General features: G+C 38.4%; 1 protein-coding gene across 1 annotated transcript in view; it reads right to left on the minus strand.

Moving 5' to 3' along the window:
- Positions 1–18,023, minus strand: part of GRID1 (glutamate ionotropic receptor delta type subunit 1) — a 326,741-nt gene that overhangs the window by 180,761 nt on the left and 127,957 nt on the right. Inside the window, exons 4-5 of the mRNA XM_088472239.1 lie at positions 15,164–15,325; positions 10,881–11,000 (exon numbers count right to left, since the gene is read on the minus strand). Of these exons, the coding sequence (XP_088328365.1) occupies positions 10,881–11,000; positions 15,164–15,325 (282 nt within the window). The remainder of the gene's footprint in view (positions 1–10,880; positions 11,001–15,163; positions 15,326–18,023) is intronic.

Here is an 18,023-nt window from a genome sequence, read left to right on the forward strand (position 1 = left end):
CAACCCCACACATGAATGGTCTCAGGATGCTTTACTGTTGGCATGACATAGGACTGATGGTAGCACTCACCTTTCCTTCTCTGGATAAGTGTTTTTCCAGATGCCCCAGACATTCAGAGAAAATAACTTTAACCCAGTCGTCAGCAGTCCAATCCCTGTACCTTTTGAAGAAAATCAGTCTGTCCCTGATGTTTTTCCTGGTGAGAAGAGGCTTATTTGCTGCCCTTCTTGACACCAGGCCATCCTCCAAAAGTCTTTGTACTGTGTCCTGCGAACAGTAAAGCATCCTGAGACCATTCATATGTGGGGTTGCTTCTCAGCCAAGGGAGTGGGCTCACACACAATTTTGCCTAAGAACACAGCCATGAATAAAGAATGGTACCAAAACATCCTCCAAGAGCAGCTTCTCCCAACCATCCAAAAACAGTTTGGTGACAAACAATGTATTTTCCAGCATGATGAAACACCTTGCCATAAGGCAAAAGTGATAACTAAGTGGCTCAGGGGACAAAACTTCAAAATGTTTGGTCCATGGCCAGGAAACTCCCCAGACCTTAATTCCATTGAGAACTTGTGGTCAATTCTCAAGAGTCGGGTGGACAAACAAAAACCCACAAATTCTGACAAACTCCAAGCATTGATTAGGCAAGAATGGACAGCTGTCAGTATGTGGCCCAGAAGTTGATTGACAGCATGCAAGGGTGAATTGCAGAGGTCTTGAAAAAGAAGGGTCAACACTGCAAATATTGACTCTCTGCATAAACTTAATGTAATTGTCAAAAAAAAGCCTTTGACACTTATGAAATGCTTGTAAGTTAACTTCAGTATACCATAGTAACATCTGACAAAAAGGTCTAAAAACACTGAAGCAGAAAACTTTGTGAAAACCAATACTTCTGTAATTCTCAATATTTTTGGCCATGGCTGTATGATAAAAGGTACAGTAGTATAATTTGAAAAAGCAAATGAGACTACAAAAACCATTACAAATTGTTTTACTGTTAGCAGCTAGTGATTGAGCTGTGAGTTTTTACATCCAAATAAAGCATTTTATTTTATTGACTACACTCTTGTCACAACTTGTAAACATTCAAACAAATAAAACAAACAATTTGGTGGCTTATTATTAAAACCACAAAAATATAAATTCCATTCTGAGGCAGCAATAAAGCACCTAAAAAAATCAATATCAAATACTACATGAAGATTTTTCCAGTAACATTAATTTTACTGAATCTCAGACACAATATTTAACAAGCTAGAGAAAAAAAAGTGTCTATCAAAATATTTATTATGTCTGTATTTTATTACAGGCAATCCAAGATATATTAATAAACAAATGCCAGGGATGAGCAGAGAATACAAACTATGTAACAAAACATTCACAGCAATACCCTTTAGCATACTAGTTTGATACCTTGGGAATTTTAACAAAAGTAACCAACTTACAGATGTCCACTGCGGAACCGCCCTTCTTGGCGCACCAGTTCCCATGCACCAAATGTTTCTTTTGCTCTAATGTGCATCTAAATCACTCAAATTAAACAATCAGATGTGACTAAACTGCTTAATGAGACTGCACTGATTAATTTGATATGCAACACTAGTACATTTCTGTGCAAATGAGTCTGAACCTGTATACAAAGTGCTACGATGTAGCGACTGTGGCTTTCTTTCATTTCAAGTTCCGTTGCGCTTCATCTGAGACTTTGTATATATTTAAAACGAATTCCTGTCCGATTAATGTGGCAGCCCTGTGTCTCTGGAGTGATGTTTCACTGTCTGCAGTGAAAATAAGATGCAAATTTAAAGAAAAAGTCAGTATGCTAAACTACTTGGTGTGGCTCACCCATGCCGGATGGTGTATTGAGGCTTGGTGTATGATTACACATCTGTAAGATTACATACAGAATGACTATAGAGGGAAAACTATTTTACAACTGATCAGAGAATTAGGCACCTCATTCCTGATTTCCCAGTGAATTTTCCCTGTAGTACAGTGGTGCTTGGAAGTTTGTGAGTCCTTCAGAATTTACTATATTTCTGCTGAAATTTGGACTAAAACTACCTTAAATTTTTACAGAGGTCCTAAAAGAAGAAACAAATCAAACAAATGAGACAAAAAAATAAGACATGCTCATTTTTTTTTTAGGAAAATTATCCAATTTCACATATCTGTGAGTTGCAAAAGTATGTGAACCTTTAGGCTTAGCAGATATTTTAACGGTGAAATTAGAGTCAGGTATTTTCAATCTATGGGGTGACAATCAGGTTTGAGTGGAAAACCTGTCTTTTTAAAAGAAAAGGGATCTATCAATGTCTGATGTTCACAACAGATGTTTGTGGAAACGTATCATGCCATGAACAAAGGAGATTTCTGAGGACCTCATTAGAAGAGTTGTTCATGCCCATCAGGCTGCAAAATATTACAAACCATCTCTAAAGAGTTTGGACTCCACCAATCAACAGACAGATTATGTACAAACGGAGGAAATTCCAGACCATTATTAGTTAACCTCCCCAGGAGTGGTCGACCAACAAAGATCACACCAAGAGCAAGGCATCTAATAGTTTGCAACATCACACAGGAACCCACGGTAACCTCTAATAAACTGAAGGCCTTTCTCACATTAACTAATGTTAATGTTCATGTGTCCACCATCAGGTGGACAATGAACAACAATGGTGTACATGCCAGGATTGCAAATACAAAGCTGCTGCTCTCCAAAAAGATCATTGCTGTAGTTTGCAGTTAGCTAAAGATCACCTGGACAAGCCAGAAGACTATTGGAACAATGTTTTGTGGACAAATGAGTCCAAAATAGAGCATTTTGGTTTAAATGAGAAGCGTTATGTTTGGAGAAAGGAGAACACTGCATTCCAGCATAAACACCTCATACCATCTGTGAAACACAGTGGTGGTGATATCATGGTTTGGGCCTGTTTTGCTGCATCTTTGTGAAATGGCTAGTCATTTTTCAGCATTTTACAATTTCATATATTCATTTTCTAATGAAGTTTGGGGCAGATTTTTGTTCACATACAGAAGCAGCCATTACAAAAAGGCATATGATTGCATAACACAGTTAGGATACTTTTTTGTGGTTAGTGATCTTTTTGTATTGCAATCACACTTAAATGCAATAGTAGGCATATGATGTACACACACACAATGGTTTCTCTTTTATGACAGCTTTACCAAAGAATGGACAAGGTCTGCAAAACTTATAGATGTGGGATGTGGAAGAATGTGGATGACCCAGTGACAGCAGGTCAGGGTTTCCTTGCTGTGCTGAACACACTGCCTATGAGTAGAGGAAGAGATTGTGCTGACCAATAGGAGGGAGCTTGTGACTTCCTACTAGTCTTCTTGACTAGTAACTGTGCTTTGTGGCTGAAGTGTGGCAGGAGAGCCAAGCAAATTTTAGTTCATGGAGACCCTATTTTGGAGGGGATTCTGGGCCTAGCACATTGGTAGAGTATGATTTTAGGTGGAGCAACCAATCGCTAATAACTTACTATACTATGGTCCAAGAAACTACTTTAAGTTGGAGATGTATCAAGCCCTCTAAAAAATGGAAAATTGGACAAGTGGAGTTGCCTATAGCAAGCAACCAATCAGCTCCTAGCTAGCATTTATCAAGTACAATCTATAAAAAAGATATGTAGGAGCTGATTAGTTGCTATGAACAACTACTCCACACTTTAGAAGACTTGATACATCTCCACCTAAGTATCACTTTCATAACTCTCCTAGACCAGTACACCTCAAACTCAGTCCACACGGCACACTAACCATCCAGTTTTTAAGAATATTCATGCTTGAGAATAGATGATTTAATTAGTACCTAAGTCATTTATATTTAATAATCTGTGCTCAAGAATGGATATCCTTAAATCCTGGACTGTTAGTGTGTCTTGAGCACCGAATTTGTGAAGAATCATCCTAGACCCGGTAACTCTGTTCCTGACCTTGACTCTGCTTGCAGCAATGTAGCTAGTTGTCACTAGTCTGTGAAGGAACCCTAAAAATATTAATGTGTGCTTAGGTCAAGGTGGTATTTATCAAAATCTGTTACTACACTATGTTTTATTTGTATTCCATTTGGTTCTTGAACATTAACAACCTACATTTTCTTAAAATTCACTTATGATCTTGGACATGGCAAAAGTAAATCAAATATTGTTGCATTGTTTTGCTCATGTCTATTAAAAATATATACATGAAAGAGGGGTAGATAATTGGGCTCAGTTGACACAAATAAATAATTAGCAGCTGATATATAATGTTAATCAGTGGTGGGGCTGTAGCACAGTCCAAAATTCAAATAGGGGAGTCACATCAACTGCCAGTGAGTCCCGGCCTGAGATGTTTGGCAGCATTTGTGGAGGCAGTTGGTGTGGCTCCCCTTTTTGAATTTTATACTGTGCTGCAGCCCCACCTCTGGAGATGCTACTGATCTTAATTGACTAAACATTGCATTCTGAGGATACCTTGCTAGCCATGGAAAAATGCCCTAACAATACTATGTGGGGCCTATTTATCAAGTCATTTTATTTCCATAAAATTATGTACATAATTCTATGTATTGTTGATATGTACTAACAGCCTTTGCAGAGGTTTTTACAGAAATCTCCTGATAGATGCTATTTATAATGGGAACTACGGTCTGACCCATATGTACTAAACTATTTAACCCTATTGGTTTAGGCATTCTTCAGATGTGAATATAGCTTTATGCCAATGGAGGCATTTTGTTATGATTCCTCTCCAGCAGCCTTTGTCTGGCTGTGGCCCATGCGCAGAGTCAGAAACTCAGGAGAAGTCTTTAGAAAATGTGCCATTGACGCAGCCATCTTGGCCTTGTGGCAGGTCTGACTAGCCGCAAATACTGCAGATCCTGACATGCAGAGAGCTCTCATGCTGCATATGTAATTGCAATGGCTAATTTATGTACACCCATGTAACTGAATTTAAACAGTAAAACACACCTGCATTGATGTGACCACCTCCCATTATCCCACCCAAACGCTGAATAGCCGTCACTCACTTTGTGAATCGGTATCGGGGTGCAGGGGGAGGGTAGCATTAGCTAGCGGAGTTAGGGTTAGGCACTAGGGGGGAGGGTTAGGCACCGGGGAGGGAGGGTTAGGAATATGGTGCAGGGAGGGGGAGGTTAGGTATAAGAACTAGGGGGGAGGTTAGGTTTAGGCAATAGGGAGGGGGTGTTAGGTTTAGGGTGCGGGGAGGGGGAGGTAAGATTTAAGCACTAGGGGGGAGCGTTAAGTTTAGGGTAGAGGTTAGAAAACTACTCACCACTGCGTCATATGGGTGTCTGTATTCTGACTAGTGGCATCCCAAAAGCCGGGATATCATACCCAACCCATTGAGTCACCTGAGTGCAATTAGCTACCCCCTCTTCCTTATACCTGTTTTTTTTGGGAGCATGCAGCCCTCCCTAGGTAAACTGCTGCCACTTGTGACACTAGACAGCCTACCTCTAATAGAGCACCACTCCCATATTGATCATCAGTGGTTCGGATGCTATATAAAGCAGTGACAGCAAATTAATTGTCACTTTAAATGACACAAATTCTATCAGTTATTTACAGATTATTTATTTTAAAAGTCAGAGACAAAATAAGCCTTAGTTATTGACCTTATTTTATTTATTTTCAACAGAAAATACTAAATCAAATTATATTATAAAGTAAAGTATACCCTGTGTACAAGAACACCTGCATGGTTTTTATGAGCATAAGTGGTTGGTGTACGGCTATATACTGTATGCTGTTAGAATGGAATATAATGCACAAATAGCAAATGAGAACTTTTATTCTGTGGCCAGGTCACTAAGGAAAACATGAGAATATTTATTGCTTAGCAAACACACAACATAACCCTTAAAATACAAAATATATATGGTTTAAAAAAAAAATCAGTATAATACCTATTTAAAAGACTGAATTTCCTCATCTAGTCTTTACACGCATTGTCGAGTTTTCTAAACAACCTGGACATTTTTCAGCAGGGGAAATAGTCTAAAATCATTTGCCACAGTGTTGCTTTTATGAAATACTGGAGTAATAACTACCATTAATATTCATTCTGCACCTTGTTATGGTCCTTGACAGACGGTACATGAGTTTTCAGTGCATTCCACATGAATACATGATGTATGCTGTCAGGTTAAAGCAAATTTTCCAACATGATAGCACCTTGTTTTTGATTAAATAACAATCCTGCTTTTCAAGTGAAAAATTATAATTTCGGGCTTTTAGCCCTAATGTCTATGGGAATTAAATAATAATGCGCAAATTCAAATATTTATAACTTTTTTCTTTCTTCTTTCCATTAAGATGGAAAATATTTCAGGAGAAGTTTTCATATGCTATTGTTATAGCTGGGTGCACATTTAAAGCTTCACAAAGAGAAATATGTTTAAAACATTACAAATCCAAGGTTTAAATAAGATTTGTGTTCTAGATTGGATAGGAATTGTCCAAGCATTACCGTATGTAGGAACAATATCACCTTGGTAATGTGCTTATTTCTAATAACAATGTCAAAATATAGACATTTATGTCAGATCAGGGAAATAAAAGGCTTCAATTGAGTAAGTAGGGCGTAACAGCCAATTTCCTCTATAAAAACAGTCAGTAAAGTTATTCAGTAACAGTGTTCTAAAATAGTAGCCTCTCCTATTTTCATTAAGACGCATTGTATTGCCTATAAAATTCTCAGTATGTGCTATTTACCAAATACAAATAGACAATGCTGTCTTGTCTCCCGGTGAGAATCATTTTATTATTACCACAGGGTGAGCAAAATGAATTTTTTTCTAACAAGTTCAGCAAGCAAATCAATGGCTCTATATTGCAGGAAAAGCATATTTTTTCATCTGTGAAATATATTTCTGCTACTGTTAAGGCAGTGACTGCCTTTAAATGTTACTAAACAATTCAAAATGTAGTCTTACATTGTAAAATAATATTTAAAATCTAACATTCTGTAAAGCTATTAAGCACTATTATAAGTATTTAAGAACATATCTTATTTCTCAGATTGCAAAGAGAGAAATTGTTATAAATCTAATTCTACCACATAACAGAATAAAAGGGTAATTTTTGCATCTACTAATTTGTTTGGTGGGAATATGTTGTTCAAAAGAGCTTATGACCCAAATGTAAAAGGCTCTGATTTGCTTGTCCTGCTCCAGTTCTGGTAAAAGAGCTAGATATAAAGAGACAATTTGCTTTATGAGAAAAAAAAATAGTTTTTGCCTTTAATATCTAGCAGCTTTCTCGCTGGAATCGTGCTGGGACCAGTAAATTGGAGACTTACATTTTGACCTATATCTCCCTTGTTTTACACAAATAGGAGCAGTACTGTAGATGCAAATAAGAATCTCAAACAATAAGTGTGCAGTATATATATATAAAATGGTCAGCTACAGCTGGGCTCGACAAATCCCAGGGGCCAGGTCGCCAAGACTTCCAGATTTTGCTGCCTGGCTACCAGATATTGCAGTGAGGGAGGAAGCAGATCCTCATCAGCTCTGGTGGAGATACGTGCCTATAGTATTGCGGTGTTCATATCATGCACAGGAGTGCATGTGCTGAGTGTTGCCTGCGGTGACTGCTGTGCCTGTGTCCGTGTCTGTCCCGGCCTGTGCTGACAACTCCTCTCCATCCTGGCCTGCTGTTATCCCTGTTGTCTGATCCTCCTGTACGTTCTGGCTATCTATTGTTTCCCATCTCCGGCTGTATAGAGCTCTCCGGTAGTAGGGTCTATGCGTGGCCAGGGATTGCGGAGCAGCTTCAGAGGGATAGTGGTGTGACCATGAGGGGAGAGGGGTTTTGTTGTACTTTCTGGCATCATTATTTTATGTGAAATGTGGTCCGTTATTACTGGAGGATGGAGCAGGGGAGCTGTGCAGAGCAGTGAGGAAGCCTCGATTTTACTGTATCCATTCAACTGTGACCATTTTGTGGACTAGTATAGTGTGTATAACAGTTGCATAACACATAGAGCTGTGCTCCTCATTCACTCTTGTAATTTATTTGGGGGAGCGGTGGTCTGGCTCCTACAATTTCATCCTGACTCCTAGATTTTAGAAAAATTTGTCAAGCCCTGAGCTACAGTAAGTTACAGTATGTGAGTGAATTCAAATTCTTTCATATACACATCAGAAAAGTTGTGTTCTTAATCAGATGTGAAAGCAGCACTCCTTATATACAATGTAAACAGCACAATGCAGGTGCCCTTCAAACTGGGATCCAAACAGGACCCAGTAAAATATGTAAGGATGATCGGTGGAACTCAATGCAATCACAGGAGACCGTAGTGGATAGTTACAAACATTTAAATGTTTATATCAACATTTTCCTCATGGTACATACATATAATACAAAAATACCTGTCACCAAGAACGTCCATGGTGCCAGGTCCTGAGACCCTGCACTGCAGTGCACAGTAATGTCATAGGTCCCACGAAACTCTGCATCACAGAGGCCACACCACACAAACCAAAAGAAATAGGAAGTTCAAGGAGACCATACACATTAGCCTCTGACACACAGCTGTGCCATAAGTGGCTGCACTTAATACTAGCGCTGTGAACAATAATGAATGAGGGACAGCACAGAGTACGGTCATAGCATAAAGAAAAAGCATATTGGCTATGCTAGTATTAATTGCATTATAGACATTTACGGCATACCTGTGTGCCAAAGGCTTCAGTGTATGGTCTCCATGACTGCCACCAGCCAAACACTTTTTATTTGTTTCAGTTCATATGGTAGGGCCTCCGTGATGTCACTGTGCACCGTGGGATCTCGGAAGTTGGTGCCATTGACGATCTTGGTGACAGATATTTATACTGGTAAGTTTGTACTTTATGTATGCACCCTCGGGAAAATGTAGATAAGTTTGAAACGTTGGTAACTATCAGTTACCGTCTCCTGTGAATTATTTGAGTGCCGCCAGTCATCCTTATATCTACAGTCTATTTGGACACTTGTTTCGATGGCACATTTTGCACTTTTTTTTTTACATACAATGCTGTTTGCGAACACAGAAATGTATTTGCTTCTATGTTCCCATGTTGTTAGATCACAATTCACTAACTGTGACTGTTTCTCATTTTAACTAAAAGTGTATAAATGGTTTACAAGGATTGTAAACAAAGTGTCTATTTTGAAATCTGTTCTATTGTTTCTATCTACAGACTGTTGCAAGCATCAGAGAAGTTATCATATGCTTCTGGACACATTGTTGCTTGATATACAACAAATATTGATGTCTTTCCAAAAAATATTCAGAGTTCCATGTGTTGTTTTATATAACAGCCATGTGGAATGATTACAAGATGACACCTGCTGATAATTAGTGCTGGATGGTTTGGAATCACTCACTTTGTCTATGAGATTTATATTGACCCCTTAAGTCACTGCAGAAGAAAAAGAGGAGGGATAAAGTTATACTCTATGTACTAAAATATATGTTTTTGTCTCCGCTGATGTTCTGGGAATTAATATAACCAAATTATTTTCAAGTATATAGAAGTAGAAGCAAAGAAAAATATTAATATGGTTTCCAAATCTATATACTGTATAAAAAGCCATCTTAGAATAAAACACATGTAATTTATGTGATAAATTCCAACTAAAAAAGACCATATGTATACTGTAGTGTCTACTGAGCAGGGCTGCCATTATGAATAGCAGGGATCAGTACAAATGAAATAGTTATGGCCCAAAAATCCAGATACACACAACCAACAAGAAACTGCTTCCTAGTCACAGGCTAAAGTGTTCCTGTGACTTATAAGCAGTTCACAGGAGGGATCATCCAGGCAACATCCAGAACTCACTCCATTAAAAGTGGGTGAAGGGAGGAGGTGGACCTCGGAGGTCCTGCAGATCCCATAGTAACTGCACCCCCTGCTCCCATGGTAGCTACGCCCCTGAGAAGTGATGACATTCAGTTATGAACAGAACAATTTCCAGATCATACCACTTTGCCAATATTTTATTATTAATAAATATGTTTCTAATAATACAGAAACGTTGGGAAAGCCCTGCTACTGAGTGCACACTATTCTGAAATTTACAAACTCCTTTTACATGATATTGAAATTGTATTTTAAATAAGGCCTTTAGGAGAGTTGATAATACAAAATATGAATGTGCAGATGAAAGTCTGCGTGTGTTGGTATGATGCACAGGGTGCTCATTGGGGCACAAGTCACCCATGTGGTCATAGTGACAGTGCGCATGAAAATGTTCTCCTATTAATCAATGGAACGTGCACTATTATGCACACTCAATTATTGCAAACTCTACAGGTCCTAAACCATCTAAGCGTAATGAAGCATAACAGACATCCAGGAGGGTGGTGACTGTTACAACATGTTTTAGGTCATTGGCTAAACTATCAGCATGGTAGGGAAGCTTGTGCAGTTTGTCTTAGTTGTTCTATTGGATTACTGGTCTCTCTTGTGATTTATAAAAATGTATTATTTTCTCTTAAGTGTCATTACATTTGTTACGGTCTAGATAATGCCAAATATTGATCTTTTCATAATAATCAATCAAGTTTTGATTAAAATGTTACAATTCTTTGTGTGGTAGCCTAATCTTGCAAACACTTTGAGAGAGAAAAAATAGCAACAAGCGAATCAGTGTTTTCAAATCTATCAATGTCTAGGCTGTATTTTTATTCTTTTTCTGTTATGAGAGATGATGCTTGTTCAGTAACTTTCCAGGGTTTGAATCGTTTTTCGCTAAGTGTGATTACAGATTGTAGCTTCCAGAAATGCTTCTTAAATTACACTGAAACCTACTTTTAAGTAAAGATAATATAATATGGTATTTACCCGCCGCACATCTTTGCCAAATGTCTCGCTGTAACTGGTTCCAAGAATTTCAAACTGTACATGAGGATTGGAGCCATCCTCCCTGAACTCCATAGTCCCGGTTAATCCTGTTATGCGACCCTGAAGAAATAGGATTTACAATAAAAATTACAGGCAGCATTTTTGGCATATTGAAATGTAATTATCTGCAAAACAAAGTTTATGAACTGTGGCCTTGCTTCCATCATTTCTGTGAAAACATAATTTAATTAGCAAAGCACTATTGTAGAGCCATAAAAACAGGATAAGAGCATAAACTATTGTGTGTAAAAGGAACTACTACCATGACAACCAAAAACAGATTTTAGATGAAATAACCTGATGGGCATATTTAAGAAAATAAATCAGTTTTTGTTACATTACCATTGCAATAATTGTTTAAATTAAACATAGTAAATGACAAAAATGAATGATTAGGGTTTTCAATGTGACAGCATAGGGATTATTATTATGATAAATGTCACAAGTGAATGAGTGGCATCAAGACTGAAAACATTACAAAAGTTAGATAAGGTATTATAGGACTTCTAGGTATTAGAATGTGAGTTTAGAGAAATTATTACTTTACATTTTGCTTTCAGTGTTTACATGTGATCTGCATGTGTGCTAAAATGATAGTGTTATGGCAAACTGTAGGGTAATGTGGGGTTAAAACTTGCCAAACTGTTGCACCTTGTTTTCAGCTTTAATGGACTGTAGGTAAGATACTTTTGATCTTTTAGATATTCAGCACTTTCCCATTTTCAAGGAGAGGTGGGTATTAGTCACATTTAAAGAGATGCACTAATAGTGCCTTCATGTAACTAATGGTAACAAAAGTATACCCTCCAAAGAGTGCCCAGTGAACCCAGAGCTTGGGAGAAAGCAACAAATGGGTTAATACAGGGAAGATGTAATCTTCAGATTATATATCCAGTAAATAGGCTCCTTTATTGCTATCCATTATGGGAAATCATTGTCTGCAGACATCATGTACCTACCACTGGCAGGAGGTCTGATATGGAGATGGCTGGTGCCCATGCCATCATTTAATTGAGGAGTCAGGGACTTAATAAAAGTCTTTGCCCAGGAACTGGAGAGTGGCATCTTGAAGACCAAACTGGCTAGGGGATATATATCCTGCTGGGTTATAAGAATCAGAAGCCACAGAGAAAGCATGCGAAAGCCAGAGCTCATATTTCTCTTTGTTCCCTGCAGGTTCTCTAGATGTGTGAACTAAATATGTGATGACATTGATGCTGGTCTGTATAATATGCCATGCCAGCAGGAAAGGAGTTCCAATAAATCAGAATGTGCTGAAAGTGGATACGCCAGGGTTGGCTTTAAGAAAACAGGTATCATACGTAATGTATGGTATTAACTGTGTGATGTTCAACTGTTGTAATGTGATTGTTTTAACACTTCATAAAAGCACTTTAGCACTGTTGGTGAGGTGATTTTCTGTAAAATAAACTTTAATTAACTAAGCATTTTTGTTTAGCTATTTACCTCGGTATGACAATATTTCTGTTTACATTGTACTGTTTGTAGGTGAAAAGCTGCGAGCAGCCCTCTGAGCGCTGATTTGATGCAGGTGTCATTCATACATTATGCAGACAATAGTGATTGGACACCCCAGCGCAAGTGAAATGCATACCATGCATACCATTGCAAATGAGTTCCAAATGGCTACTAATGTGGTGGTTGCAGTTCTATGGAAACAATGAGTGTTTTTTATCATGATGACAATTCCATCTGTCATGTTTCCAGGGCAATGCTTGACTGATATGCAGAAAATTTGGTAACCCATATGGACTGGCCAGCTCAGAGTCTAGATCTTAACCCCATTGAGACCCTCTGGGACAAATTGGAGCCACGGGTGTATTCTAGGGTGACTCGACCATCTTCAGTGTCACAGTTGGTTGCTGGACATAAGACAGAATGGCAAAACATATTGCCTGCTTTTGAGCAGGAACTTGTAGACAGTTTGCCAAGAATGGTTTCTGCAGTGCACAAGGTGGACCTAAAAAGTAATGATGTCAATAAAATCTCAAACTATTTGTTGTCAGTGTCTAATTACTTTTGTCTACATTGTGTAGTTATCTCTGGTTATGCTCTCCAATGGTCAGTGAGGGTAAACAGCCTATGGCAATCCCAGTATTATGATTTAGACTTAAGGATTTAGCCAATGAAGCTTGCGGCAAAGAAAGTAAATACTATTATAGAACAGCTTTATCTTGCCTTGACTGACAAGGTACGCTTCTAGTTCTAAAGTCCAGTTGCTCTAGTTTGGAACTGGCTTTTTGTAATTGTCTGGGACGAGTATCTCATTTGTTTGATGTGCAGAGCGGAGATATGTGGATGTACTTGAGGTAGTGCACTCTGACAGATCCATAGCAACTGGAAAACATGTAGCGATATTGATCCGTGATCACATCTCTACAGCTGACCAGAGTACAGAGTCGCCCCTCTTACCAAATTGTCCATCAACTTTCAAATGGCTTAAAAAGGAAAGAATAAAATACATCGGCAGGTTAATTCTTATAGGACACTGGCAATTGTACCTAGCTAAGCAACTATTCCATATAGTGCTGCTACAACCTAGTATGCAGCACAAGGAAAAGCAGTCACTGCCTTTATCTAGCGTTTCTATCAGGTAAAGAGAGTTGCCACAAGAAGCACTCCAGTGATTGACTTTCACTTTGGATAAGAGAAGTTACATCAGAAGTGCCAGACGCTACTGCAGAATTTGGTGAGTATAGGTGCGGGGTGCCACATAATATGTATTACTCACAAATTTACATCCCTCACCATAAGTGTACATAGCATACCATTAACATTAGGAGAACGTATAGTTAATGACAAGATCAATACCATAAAGAAAGACAATAACTCAAAGATTGTCGTACCTACACGGGTGAGAAGATGATTGGGAACCCATGCCTCCTAAAGATCTCCATACTCAGTACACATTGCAACATAGGTTTTAATGCACTTTTCAATTTATCATTGTATACAAGCAACACCTTTACAGACAATATCAGTATGCAGTGTCTGCATTTACACACACTCTCACAGTATTTAAGCTGAGTGCATCCCCCATTTCTCAATACAAAAAATTATTATTTGTGTGAGTATGGCATAAATAATCACTGATATTGACTTTGGAATGTGAAAAGTGCCAAAATAGACTTCATAGTAAAAGGGGTAACTTAAAAAAATATTTTTGTTCTTATCCTCCTGCTTTTTTGCTTTTATTATTTTTGTCAACTAGCTTCCACGATACGGGTACTGTGGCCTGACCTAGGTTTATTGGGGTTTGCCCTGACATTATATGGTTCTTCCTGGTTTCTGGACCCTCCCCAGGAATCATCCACCCTATTCACAGTTATACTTCTGCAGTGACAATGGGAAGGATGATTTTGGGTACTGTGGCAAACGCTGGGTATCAGGCATTTAATTAAAGATGCCTGCATTAGCCAGGGACCTTGGGAGTTTTGTTAATGTGCAATGCTAACTTGTATTGTTATTGATACCACATGAAGCCAGGTGGGTGCGCATGTAGAAATGCTATTCTGACAGGTTACCAGAAGTTCCAATGAGGAAACAAACACTTAAAAAGCACATCAAATATTTGGGATGAGGAGAGAGGGAAGGCATATGGGACAAGAGGAGAGTGGGGTGGCATTTGTGACAAAAGTAAATGAGGGCCAAGGGAAAAAGTATGCTGTGACCCAGGGTCAGGTTAGAGGTGTGTACGAGAGGACCAAATCAGCCTCAGTTACATAGCTACATAAATTTGTTACTTGGCATGCTGCATAATGTACATTTGACATGTAGTTAAAAATCAAATGTGTGGCAAGTGCCAATGGCATATGCACAACGCAGGGCACCATATCATAATTTCCCTGTGTGTCAATATACTGTAAGCAGGGAAGAAATTGAACAAAACAGGAGGTGGCAGAAAGAAATACAATACTACAGTATAATTTATTTTAAGGACATGCTGAAATAGAAATATGTGTTAGGGAACCTAATAGAGAACTGATTTTCTGTCTACTCATCAAAGATTCCTGATCTACTTTACAGTATCGATTTTATTTTTATAGACCAATTGACATGAATGTTAAGATATCAGATGTATTAATGGAAAGGGTTTTTTTAGGTCAATGACTGTGATCAATGAATTTTATTATAGAATAATTAATTTCTACTTATTCTTTGCAAAACAAATATAAGACATTGGTCAACATTAATATATTTACCTTTTTTATAGTGTCTAACATGGATCTTCCACCATTCCAGGGTTTTGTCGATTTTCTCATGCAATTCAAACTTGCCATACTGTGCCACTTTCTGTCTTCTAATTTTCTATGGAAAGCATTTGCCAACATCAGTACACTGTCATACAGGTATAGGTTGGACACCTGCAAATAATAAAACAGGCTTAATTTTTTTTTCACAGTAAATTCCACTCAGCATCATTAGCACGTGTCCATTTATCATGGAAAGAAATCGGCTTTTCTTAATACATGTAAAAGGTAAAACACCATGAACTGTGATGTATCATAAAAAAAACAAAGAAAATTGACCTTTCAGTTACAGTTTCAGATGAAGAAAGGTAAATAAGCAGTGTAGTTAGGTAATGGGAAAACTAGTAGAATGCTTTGTTGCATAGAATTGGGTAGCAGAAAAGAGTGCGGTCTTGGGTCAATGGTAAGACGTCCTCTTGAATACTGAAGACCTTATATCCAAAAATGCAGGATTAAACAGAAATAAATCTGAGACAGGCTACTACACAGGGCCGTAACTAGGGTAGTGCGACCAGTGCCATGGCACAGGGCACCACAGGGCAGGGGGTGCTGTTTGGGCCTGTCAATTTTCCTGTTTATTATCATTTTCACTTGTAGCTTCCTCTTCTTTTATACCCAGCATCTCCTGGCCTCTCCTATCTCTTCCCTGGCTGTTCCCCATGAGGCCATGGCCCTTTTTCAGGTGCACTATCTTATGTCCCTATTTAAAAATTGGTAGGGGGGCGCCAATGCTCTCTCTGGCACAGGGCACCAAAAAGTCTAGTTACGGCTCTGCTACTACAGATGTGTCCTCATGCACTGTTACTCATGTCGCCCCAAATAGCTCACAATGTGTGTCTAATGAGCACAAAAAAAACTTCTGGTAGTGACAAAACTGTATTGCTAGTGTACACAGACCACTGTGATTTGCAAATTTTGTACATCTGTGTGCGACACAGGGAATGATTCAGCAAGGATCACAATTGCAAAGCTGCACGCAGGCTATAGATATGATGTATGCACGCAGGCAGCTTTGAAATTCCATCCTTGCTATTATTCTATATGACACCACCCTGCTGCATTTGCTATACCAGCACTGTGACGGAGGTCACAGTCTGGGATCACCATTGCAACCATCAGTGGTCAATGGTCGCGATGGTGGATGGTGCTAGGCCACCAGCCAGTATTGTAAGCCTCAGCTCTCAGAAAATGGGGTGTACATGGCACTGTTTCCTTGAACGCCAGCCACCTCTTAAATGCCTCAATCAGGCAGAGGCACAGAAGAGGCTGCGTGCGACTACGCAGGATCCATTCTGCACACCCGCAAAATGCGTCCTGCGCATGCACAGATTCCCAATAATCGGGAATCTGCGATCAGCCCTGAATCTGTGCAAAAAGGGCTCAGTTGCATATAGCCTCTGCTTTCTTTAGACCAAGTTCCATTGTGGTTAATCTGCAACTTTGTACGTGTGTAAAATCAATTCCTGTGCAGTTTAAGTCTGTAGTACACAGTGTGTGGCTATTTGCTGATCCTGTGATGAGTATAATACTCAACATTTAAAGAAAGAAATGGTAAACTACTCTTCTCGAACCATATGGCATATATCGATTCTAGGTATATGGGGACACATCTATAAAATGTTGTGTGGGATTCTTTCCCAAGGGGCCTCATTTATCAATGATTTGATCATTCACAATGAGTCATAAAACATGTTGCGTATGATAAATGGTGTTCAACTTCAAGCCAATCAGCTCCTAACTGTTAATTTTTAAACAGATGGCAGTTAGAAGCTGATTGGCTGGAGCACCATTATCATACGCAACAAGTTTTATCACTCGATGTGAAAAATAAAACTCGTTGATAAATGAGGCCACTTATCTACAAAGACTTCAAGAGCTGAATATTTACAGCTTGGAGGAGAGTGGGAACAGGTGATGTGATAGACTCATTAAAATGTATCAATGGTGTTAAAAGAGTTGACAAATGCAAAAATATAAGGATTGGAATAAGGAAGACTGAAAGGTAACATGAGACAAAAAAACACTGATCCATTAAATGGTCTCCCAGCAGTTGTGGTGTGGACTCCTGCACATATAAAATGAGTGAGGCTTAAAAACTTACAATTTTGTAAACAGATATATATTGCCACAATGGCAGATACTACCACAAGAAATCACCACATTATGGCAATACAAAGACACATATTATAAATATATATATATATATATATATATATGTATAGAGAGAGGTGCAGCACTCCTGGCGTCTTAGTAAGAGATAAACTTTCGTTAGGCCACAATAAACGGCATTGAAACGTTGCCTTTTTTTGCATGCTGTCTAAGAGTTTATCTTTTACTAAGACGCCAGGAGTGCTGCACCTCTCTCTATACTTTGAAATTTCCTTTGTGCGGGCACCCCACGCTGTTATACTCCATGAGGGGGAGCCGGACCCTTTGCTCCATATATATATATATATATATATATACACACATATATATATATATATATATATATATATATATATACACACACGTATATATATATATATATATATATATACACACATACAGGTATTTATGTATATAAAACACACATTTACATGCATACATATGCGGAAAGAATGATACTGGGATGTGGTTTATTCAATCCCTGGAATTGTAGTTTTTTTAGTGGGAACTCATACAAAATATAAAAACATGTTGTTATAGACAAGGCATAGAGAGAAAATATCAAGATAAAAAACATAACACGATAATACCAACACTCCTCCAGATAAGCAAATAAATAAAAAGAGAAGCACACACACATAGGGCCTGATTCAGAGCTGCACAA

Source organism: Taudactylus pleione, unplaced genomic scaffold (genome assembly GCF_031769625.1).
Source record: "Taudactylus pleione unplaced genomic scaffold, aTauple2 ptg000121l, whole genome shotgun sequence".
Lineage (NCBI taxonomy): Eukaryota > Metazoa > Chordata > Amphibia > Anura > Myobatrachidae > Taudactylus > Taudactylus pleione.